A 10,129-nucleotide genomic window follows, 5' to 3' on the forward strand; every position below is an offset into this window, starting at 1 on the left:
TTGAGAGTGGGGCCCTCTTCGCTCCGCCGCGCTCCTCCGGCTGCCAGCGGGGGTGGGTGGGAGGGAGGGAGGGGGCAGGGGGGAGCGGGCGACGGAGCCGGGATTGGGGGGCGGGGGGGCCGGGAGGGAGGGGGGCAAGAGGAGGAGGAAGCCCACCAAGTCCGGCGGCGGCGGCGGCGGCGGCGGCGGCGGCCGGGAGGAGGAGGAGGAGGAGGCGGAGGACGCGGCGGCGGCGGCGGCGGCGGCGGCGGGGACGCGGTGACTTAGGGCCGCTCCGTGTGAGTCTCGGCCCCGGCCCCTGACCCGGCGTCCCCTCCGCGCCCGGCCCCCCTGGCGGGCGGGGGGCGCCAGCTGTGCGGCCCTGGCCGGCGGGCCAGGACGGGCGGAGGGCGGGCCGGGCCGGGGGCGCCCCCGCGAGTGGAGTTAGTTTGTGTGCTTGGAGCGGTTGGGGCGGCGGGGGGCGGCGCAGCTGCGGGAGGCCGGGCGCGGGGACGGGGCCGCCGCAGCTGCGGGGTCGGGCGGGGTGCGGGCTCGCCGGCTCCGCGCCGCGCCCCCCCAACCCTCTTCCCCCCGCCTCCCCCCGCGGCCGGTGCAGCTGCGGCGCGGGGCGGGCTCCCGGCCGGTGCAGCTGCGGCGGCGCCTCCCGGGTGCGGAGGGCGGCGGGCTGGGGGAGGGGGCTTGGGAGCCGCCGCAGCTGCAGCGGCGCCCGGGACGGCCGCGGCTCCGGGGACCGGTGCAGCTGCAGTGGCGCCCGGGGTGGGGGGGGGGAGGGGGCCGGCGGGGGGAGGGGCCCCTCCCGGGCTGGTGCAGTTGCCGGGAGGCCCCGGGGGCTCGTGCGCCGCGGCGTTGGGTAGGCGGTAGCAGCCACCCTCCTCCCGCGGGCTTCTTCTTACGACTTTTCTTTTGTTGTTGCCGTGACCCGAGTCTGTTTTCTCGTCTGCTGTTTAAGGTGTTTTCCTGCTGCACCGGCTCTCCGCCCTCCACCTCCTTCCCTGTGGTTTAACCTTCCTCTTTCCCCGTGTGTTTTATGCACGGTGAACTAGGTGGAGATTTGCATTTCTTCTCTTCCCTCCCCCCCCACTCCGCACCCTCGCCCCCACCCCTTGGAAAAAATAAAAACCCAATCTCGCAAACCCTCTCTGGACCCCGCGGTAGCAAGACTGTGAAGGGGTTGATTTGTGGGGTGGGAGTCGCTGGCCCATTGCGGTGCTTGGGAATCATTAAACTGTCACTCACCCCCCACCCCACTGGGTAAATGGGGTGATTAATGTCTGATATATTGGAATGGGGCGAGGGCATTTGTGGAGAATAGGTTGTGTGGCTGAGAAGGAATGTAGCTCCGAAGAGTGCCTCCTAGAATAGGCGTTCGTTATTATGTCATTCACCGCGAAGTTAGAGAAAGTTAGGTTTGTGACTTTGGCAAAGCGAGGACAGGACAGAGACGTTGGTTTTTGTTACTCTTTAACTCTGCCGCGGTTTCCTGATGAGGACGGAGTGGTGATCACCAGGGCTGCAACACTCGCGCCTCAGGCCTTTTCCACGCCTCACCCTCCCCAGAGTCTGTGGAGATGTATTTGACATTCACAGATGTCGCAGCACCTTGCAGGGCACTGGTCACCCCAGCCCGGGTTACTGGACGATTTCATCAGCCATTAGGAAAGACCCACAAAGTCGAGCTAAAAAGTTCTCAAACTTACCAGACATGCCCCCCCCTTACTGAAAGCCGAAAGGTTTTCCTGTGATCATCAAACATTACAGAGTGACCCAAAAAGATTGTTATGGGACACAGATCAAGGGGAAGACAGAGTTCTGCTTTTTCTGAGCGGAGAGTCAGATCAGATATGCAGGTGCAGCGTTCATTGTAAGTGGCTGTAGCAGGTTGTATCAGTTTATTAATTCGTTTCATTGAACTGAAGTACTTTCCAGGATTTCAGAAAGTGCAGTTTCACCTTGTTGATACTGAGAGTTGAAATTTGCATTAACTGGCAATGTGAGAAATTTTATTGAGAAGGTAGTAGGAGATGAGCAGTTAACACAAGAGCAAAATCATAAGGTGGATTGGGCTGGAGTAATAGTTCTGCTTCGTCTTCCAGCATTCTGAGACACGTATGCCATTATCTCGGCAGGAAAAAAAAAATGAAAGTACCATGAGAATGTTGAAATGGGCCTGGAGATGTCAATTGGGTTGGTTTAAAAATATCCCTAAGCTGCCTTTGAAACTGAACGCTGGAGTTGAATAAAAGTGAATGTGGATTTCCTGAATAGCGCCGTGGCTTGAGTGTGCTGTCAGTGTGTAAGCCAGTCCACCAACTTGAGACAGAAGTGTTGCTATTCCATAAATACAGTAGAACTCCATATGCTGAGTTTTTCCATTTCTTTCTGTTAGAAAGTTTGGAAAAAAAGAGAGACTTTGAAGTATTTTGTTTATACTAACAGAAGAGAAAAGTTCTCCTAAGAAAGAGCTGGTGGCAGGAGTGTAGAGGAGTAGCATATGGCATTAAAGGGAGCACAGCTGGAGGTAGCATTTCCATCTGAACATGATGTCAGAGCAGCTGACAGCCTGCCATCCCTCAGCCTTTTATTCTAACACACAGACAGGGAGTTAGTGTGTGCGGATCTGTGCTGGAGAAGGTATCTTATTCCTCTCTAACATCATCTCCACTTTGCATCTGTCTCTCTTAGTCTGCTTTTTTTCCACCGATGTAACAGACCTGGAGCCAGCGAGACTCAGAGGAAAGGACTTAATCAGGTTTATGTGTCCTAAAGGTAGGAGTAGCAAGAGATTAGATTGAGCCTATTTCTGTTGTGGTGTTTTGTTTATTTAATTAAAAAAAATCACATTACTTTTCTAACCCAGTTTAGGAATAATATATGAAACTGAGTATGAAATGAACATCTTATTGGAGTTGAAAGTCTTGAGCTTGTTTAGTTTTAATTTTTATCCCTTTTGCTCAGGCAAGTAAATAACTTTAATACACAGAAATATTTCAAGTTTTGAAATGTTAAGAAAGGCTTTGAAATGTTGCTTTTTGAGATCACTTTGGATTAAAATGCTTCTTGTGGTTGTTCACTGCTATTTAGATTCCTTTTGCTTTTGGGGTGGAGGGGGGGAGAGAAACAGTAAACTGTCTGGAACCCAGCATTCAAACTTATATGAGAAGATTATTCTGGTTAAGAAGCTAGATTGTTGTGTAATTAATTCCACTGTGAAACTTTATTCTTCAAAACAGCAGCAGCACTGCTGAAACATACAGCTGTCGTGCTTTTGAAACCGAAGGTTTTTTAAAATGGGGGGAAAAAAAACACTTTTGTCCCCAGGAGAATAGTTTGACTGGTTTCCTCATTTCTCTTTCAAATATATATTTAAGAGAGCTTTTATTTCAGCATAACAATAATTATTTGCAGGAGTTTTTGTGTTAGCGACTAATTTAGAACTTGTAGATTTGAGCTGCCTGAATTGGCCAGACAGCTGTAATCGCACTCCTCTGTTCTTAATCTCTTTATCTGGGCAGCAGCTGCCATATGGCCACAGTCCGCTGGATCAGATGTTTATAAGCTTCCTTCTCCGTCCCTCTCTGTCCTCTCAGCCTCCTAATTTGATCACGGCTACCTTGTGAGCTGCCCTCCAATCTTTATTTTTAGCCCTCTCAAGGATTAGGATTGATGTTAGCTGTGGGGCACTTAAAGTGATTGTATTGTAAATCTTGGTTTATTCTAGCGGTGGCATCGTGCGGAAGGTATTTTGGGGCTAGGATGAAAGTTTTAGTCCATCTTGGGCAAAGTGGGGAAAAAGGGAGGTAATTTCTGGAATATTAAATCGCTATGTGTCCGTTCCCCAGTGCACTCTCTGAGCTGCTTGGTGTGGAACCTTGCTTCTGGTCACAGGAAAGGGGAAGTGGGGTTTTCTTGATTTTTTTTTTTTTTTTTTTAAGGAGTTGAATTTTGCAGTTGAATTTTGACCCTTTGTACATCTTCGCCTTTCCTCTCCGTCCCTCTCACCCTCCTTCACCAGAAAACAAGGGCAGCGATGCATATTTGAAAGAATAGAAGCTAGTGGGAAAACAAAATATATCAAGTTTTATTGAAACAAAGTATTTTCTGTTGCATGAGGTAAGGCAGAGTCAGAAAAAAAAATAGTTTCTCTTTTTCTAGCAAGGCTTTGGGTTGGGGGGGCGGATGTTGAACCTGTAAAGCTTTTGAATACGATATGCCTTCGTTTAAAAGTTTGAAATAATTTTGGTATGGAATTCATTTGCTTTTCAACGGATCAAAGTTTAGATGAGAATTTTCAGAGTTAAGTGAAGCCCTTCTGGTTCTTGATTTTCTGGATGTACAGATTTTACAAAGAAATATTAGTTTTTTTCTCAATTCATTTAAAAAATATTTGGATTTGTTCATAGTAAAGATGATCTTTTCCATCTGTTGGTGTAGTTCTTTCTGATCTCATACATGTGTGCCATACCTGCAAATCCTAAGGCATTAACATCTGTTTTTATACACAGGGCTTTTGTTGTTGTAACACTCTGACTTTAAAAGTGAGTTGTTTGCTAATTTCTGGGCTAATTATGCGATTTCATTTTTTCCCCCCTCTCGATTCAGCCCGTGTGTGTGTGTGTGTGCGCGCGCACGCGCGTGTGTGTGTGCGCGCGCGCTAAAATTGTGCTTTCTAAGTGCAGTCATGTATCAAAAGTAATAAAATAAAAAGGACGGTTGAACAAGTTTTCTGAATCTTCCAGAATGTGTTTGGGACTTTCCTTTGTTCATTCTATGAGCTGTTCCCTTTGAAATTAAAGCTGTTTTGTAGGTTTTATAGGACATAATTTGATGAGTAGGTTCACTTCTTCTGAAAGGGAGCTAAATTCTTCTTCTCAGGAAGAGACTGCATGAAGTGAAGGCTTTTGAAACTTCACTAAAAGTTCCAGGAAGGTGGAGATGCATCAGGGACCGTTTGGCTGGGGGCGAGGAAGTTTGGAGAGGGCACTTTTTTTTCTTGTCGCATTTAGGTTTTGTGCGAGTGATCTGGTAGTCCCTGGGTCATACGCCTGATTAAAATGCAGGGACGGGTACCTCGGCGACCTGAGCCGAATCACTGTCACTGTCTTTTGTGTGTGTGTGTGCGCGCGGGGGCTAGAGGACTAGAGCGCTGGAAAAGTTGTTCCTGAGCGGGCTCTCACGAGAAGTGTCTCTCTCCGCAGGTTATGAAGACAGTATGGAGTTTCCAGACCACAGTAGGCATTTGCTGCAGTGTCTGAGCGAGCAGAGGCATCAAGGCTTCCTTTGTGACTGCACTGTTCTGGTGGGAGATGCCCAGTTCCGCGCGCACCGAGCTGTACTGGCTTCGTGCAGCATGTATTTCCACCTCTTTTACAAGGACCAGCTGGACAAAAGAGACATTGTTCATCTGAACAGCGACATTGTTACAGCCCCAGCTTTCGCTCTCCTGCTTGAATTCATGTATGAAGGGAAACTCCAGTTCAAAGACTTGCCCATTGAGGACGTGCTAGCAGCTGCCAGTTATCTCCACATGTATGACATTGTCAAAGTCTGCAAAAAGAAGCTGAAAGAGAAAGCCACCACGGAGGCAGACAGCACCAAGAAGGAGGAAGACGCCTCGAGCTGCTCGGACAAAGTCGAGAGCCTCTCCGACGGCAGCAGCCGCATGGCAGGCGATCTGCCCAGTGACGAAGACGAGGGCGAAGACGAGAAGCTGAACCTCCTGCCCAGCAAAAGGGACCTGGCGGCCGAGCCTGGGAACATGTGGATGCGCCTGCCCTCCGACTCCGCGGGCCTCCCCCCGGCTGGCGGGGAGGCTGAGCCACACGCCACAGCAGCTGGAAAAACAGTAGCCAGCCCCTGCAGCTCGACAGAGTCTTTGTCCCAGAGGTCTGTCACCTCCGTGAGGGATTCGGCAGATGTTGACTGTGTGCTGGACCTGTCTGTCAAGTCCAGCCTTTCGGGAGTTGAAAATCTGAACAGCTCTTATTTCTCTTCACAGGACGTGCTGAGAAGCAACCTGGTGCAGGTGAAGGTGGAGAAAGAGGCTTCCTGTGAGGAGAGCGATGTTGGCACTAATGACTATGACATGGAACATAGCGCTGTGAAAGAGAGTGTGAGCACTAACGCCAGGGTACAGTATGAGCCGGCGCACCTGGCTCCGCTGAGGGAGGACTCGGTGTTGAGGGAGCTCGAGCGCGAGGACAAAGCCAGCGACGACGAAATGATGACCCCGGACGCCGAGCGCGGCCCGGTGGAGGGCGGCATGGAGAGCAGCCTGCTGCCCTACGTGTCCAACATCCTGAGCCCGGCCGGCCAGATCTTCATGTGCCCGCTGTGCAACAAGGTCTTCCCCAGCCCGCACATCCTGCAGATCCACCTGAGCACGCACTTCCGCGAGCAGGACGGGCTGCGCAGCAAGCCGGCCGCCGACGTCAACGTGCCCACCTGCTCGCTGTGCGGCAAGACTTTCTCGTGCATGTACACGCTCAAGCGTCACGAGAGGACCCACTCGGGCGAGAAGCCCTACACGTGCACGCAGTGCGGCAAGAGCTTCCAGTACTCGCACAACCTGAGCCGCCACGCCGTGGTGCACACCCGCGAGAAGCCGCACGCCTGCAAGTGGTGTGAGCGCAGGTTCACGCAGTCGGGGGACCTGTACAGACACATCCGCAAGTTCCACTGTGAGTTGGTGAACTCCTTGTCTGTCAAAAGCGAAGCCCTGAGCTTGCCCACTGTCAGAGACTGGACCTTAGAAGATAGCTCGCAAGAACTCTGGAAATAATTTTATAGATATATATATATATATATATAAATAATATATATATATACATAGATATACATAGATCTCTATCTAGTTGTGGTACGGTCTAAAAGCAGCCTTGTTTCCTGGAACTAAATCGTCGGGGTGTTAACTCGGTTTTGCACTTTAGAGTAGCATGAGACTCTCACTAATTTAGCATTCTGGTAAAAGAGACTTTGGAGCAAGTCGGAGACTAGAGAGGGCTTTTTCTTTCGAGGGGGTAGGGGAAGTAAGCCAATAAGAACCTTTGAAACAACTCGTCCTATCACAAGATGCTTTCACAGGGCTTAATTCTGTCGACACTGCATTGTCTTCTGAGCGCGCTCTCTCTCTCTCTCTCTCTCTCTCTCTCTCTCTCTCTCTCTCTCTCTCTCTCTCTCTCTGTCCCCCTCTCCCCCTCTCTCTCTCTCCCACTTTGTTTTGGTTTTGTGTTTCTGTTTTGTGTTTTGTTTTGTTTTTTTTTGTTTTTGTTTCTTTTCCTTTTTCAGAGTAGAAATTCCCTCCAGTTTTATTAGCCTCTTTATATGTCACAAAATTGCATGAATCTTTTCTGGCTGTTGGAAACCTGAATGCTTTTAGACCCAAATGGAAAATTTCTGAAATGCTGGATTATCTATTTTTAAACAAGCAGTTGACTTAAAACTTTCTGTGGCAACTTCTGGTTTTCTGACGGTTCCCAATGCGAGAGATTCTGAAAGTACACTGGGATCGCTGGGGCGCTGTCTTTGTGAAGGTTTGCTTGGGATGAAAAAGGATATTGCAGCGTCAGCAGTGTTGGACTGTGTGTTGAAAAATGTGAATTACTGTTCTTGTATACTGTAACTGATTACACGGGCTGGGGGGGTGTCAAAGAACTTGACAGGTTGTGTTGATGCTCTTAGTTGAGTCTTGAAAAGTAAATATTAACGCTACAGAAATGCATGAGTTTCAATATATTTTTTGTCTTTGTTTGCATTGTATAACTTTAACGAGTGAGTTTAAAATTATTTAATTTCCTTAGAAAAAAAATAGCACCGTTTGGGGAAAAAACTGGTGTTATGAAGAACGTAAATGCACTGTTTTTATTTTTATTTTATATAATTTAAATTGACTTTCCCACTGTCTTTAAGTTGAAACTGTTAAGCTGAATAAAAACTTAAGCTGCAAATTGATAACTTCGCTACATAACAAGGAAAATATAAATGTTTACAAACGGCTTAAAGATTTGCATGTGCAGTGTGCATTTATAACAAACTTCTAATTGCACAAAACCCATGCCGGCTCAAAAGTTTAGGTGTACACATTTGCCCAGTTGAGCATTTTTAGAATAACTACTGCACAAATTGACAATAGGTCATTCTCTCTCTTCTTTCTTTCTTTCTTTTTTTTGGGGGGGCTCCCCTTCTCTTTTTCATCCCTTCTCCCTTACCCTCCCCTCCCTGTCTCCCTTCCCCCCCTTCCTTCATCCTTCCCCCACTCCCCCCACCCCCAACTCATGAAAAGATTCTATGGACTGAAAAAGCCCCGGGCTGAAAGGACTGGACTGCCTTGATTGACGTGGGGAAGGTGGGGAAGGGGGTTAGTAGACTATGTGTATGGGGCAGCGGAGGCTGCAGCCCAGTGTGGTTTTAATGACCAGCACGCAGGGCAAAAGCATTTTGCACAGTGTTTGTTTTCCTGTCTTGCACTTACAAATAAGGTCTATGGGAGTAGCATGGAAAACGTTTGCTGTTTTTCCCTTTTTTTTTTTAATTGCTTTTGTTTAAAATTTGATCGCCTTAACTACTGTAAACATAGCCTATTTTTGTGCTTAAGATACTGAATGGAAAACTCCATTGTGTGTTGCTGGACTGTTTTGGAAATATTTGGTCAAATGTGTGTTAATTTGGCTGTAATGGCATTTAAAGCAAACAAACAAACAAACAAAAAAAGCTGTGAAAATGGCCTTGGAGCATTATCTTTAGTTACTTGAAGAGTTTCTAGTTTTTTTAAATACAGTTTATGTTAAAATAATTTTTATTAATTTAGAGGAGACAATCAATGTCTGAGAAAACGGACTTTCTTTTGGATTTTCTTTTTGTGGTCATTGTGAGTGATTGCTTTTTCCTTTTATTAGTTTCACATTCTTCCTTTGTTCTAAAACTTAGACTGACATCTAGCTTTGACAATCATAGTATGTTTTATTTTCCTGAGGGGGGAATAACTTATAATGCTGTTTAGTTTTGTACTATTGGTGTGTTGGTGAATTTTTAAACTGTGTGCTAACTGCAATAAATTATATGAACTGAGAACCTTGTGTGCGTTATTTTAATTATGATTACATACTGCGTAGATCCTAAGTATGTATTGTACGTGGCATCTTTATTTTTAATATCAGTTCTGTCCGGAGCTTGTGAGATTATTAGGATGCCTCAACTCACTCAAATGGAAATGTGCAAACATTTGGCTTTCAGTCCTTTGAGGTACTAATGCACATTTCTAAAATGTGACCCATTTTCTACAACCTAGATCAAGAATGTTAAGGTAATTCCCTAGCAATCCGTGAATCTACAGAACTTCCAAGTGGCAGCCTGGGTTCTTCCGAATAATGCTGTATGACTAGCTACTCATCCATACACCCCAAGCCATTTTCATGGGTAATTTTATCCTAAGTTGATGGGTCAGATCTGTTCTTCTGTGTTCTGGTGTAAGTGGAAGATTGAAGGAGACCGGATGTCTTAATTTGGAAGATTGCTTGGCTAATGACTGGAATTCTAGGCAATCAAATTAGCAGGCATTCGATTGTTCAAGATTGGCTATATGCATCCTTTTTTTGCTGGGAGAGCTCAGAAGTCCCCAACTTTTAATTCTCAAAGTTTGATTCGTAATCACGAGGACTCTGAACCCTAATTTTTGCAATCATCCAACTTCACGATGGTCTCCTTGGGTGTGTCAGGATGAGAAAACACTGCTGGTTGATGGAAGGAATTCACAGGAAGAACACACATACGCGCTGGACAGGACAGCCTGCAGGGTCCAGGGAGGGCACAGACCTGAGAGAGTGTAGATCCTCAGATCGGTATTTGCTCATAACTTCCAGCCTTAAAAGATACATACGAAGATAGAGTTTTACATTACTACCATCAAATAAAACACGTTTATATATTACATGGCCTAGGGGGATGTGAATATTCTTAACTTCTATAGAAGAAGTGGAATGTAAGGTCCAGAGCTTGAAAATATACTCATGAGCTCCCGGGTGGTTTTGGATGGGAATCCAAAAAGATTTTTTTTTTCTTTAATCATAGAGCACAATCAATAATTTGCTATTTGGAATCCCTGCATTTCCTTTTTTTTTCTTTTTGTTGTTGTTGA

General features: G+C 47.0%; 1 protein-coding gene across 2 annotated transcripts; it reads left to right on the forward strand.

Moving 5' to 3' along the window:
• Positions 1-195: 195 nt before the first annotated feature.
• ZBTB18 (zinc finger and BTB domain containing 18) lies at positions 196-9,066 on the forward strand. Of its 2 annotated transcripts, none has more exons than XM_028111853.2 (2): positions 196-278; positions 5,196-9,066. In XM_028111853.2, exon 2 carries the CDS (start codon positions 5,210-5,212, stop codon positions 6,776-6,778), a length of 1,569 nt encoding a protein of 522 aa, XP_027967654.1. In that variant the 5' UTR covers positions 196-278; positions 5,196-5,209; the 3' UTR covers positions 6,779-9,066. The 2 variants fall into 2 exon arrangements, with proteins under 2 accessions (XP_027967654.1, XP_027967653.1); XM_028111852.2 differs by lacking the exon at positions 196-278 and adding an exon at positions 1,109-2,766.
• Positions 9,067-10,129: the final 1,063 nt, after the last annotated feature.

The sequence above is a fragment of the Eumetopias jubatus genome, unplaced genomic scaffold (assembly GCF_037043125.1).
Source record: "Eumetopias jubatus isolate StellerSeaLion01/CBP00866 unplaced genomic scaffold, mEumJub1_p1.0 scaffold_12, whole genome shotgun sequence".
Lineage (NCBI taxonomy): Eukaryota > Metazoa > Chordata > Mammalia > Carnivora > Otariidae > Eumetopias > Eumetopias jubatus.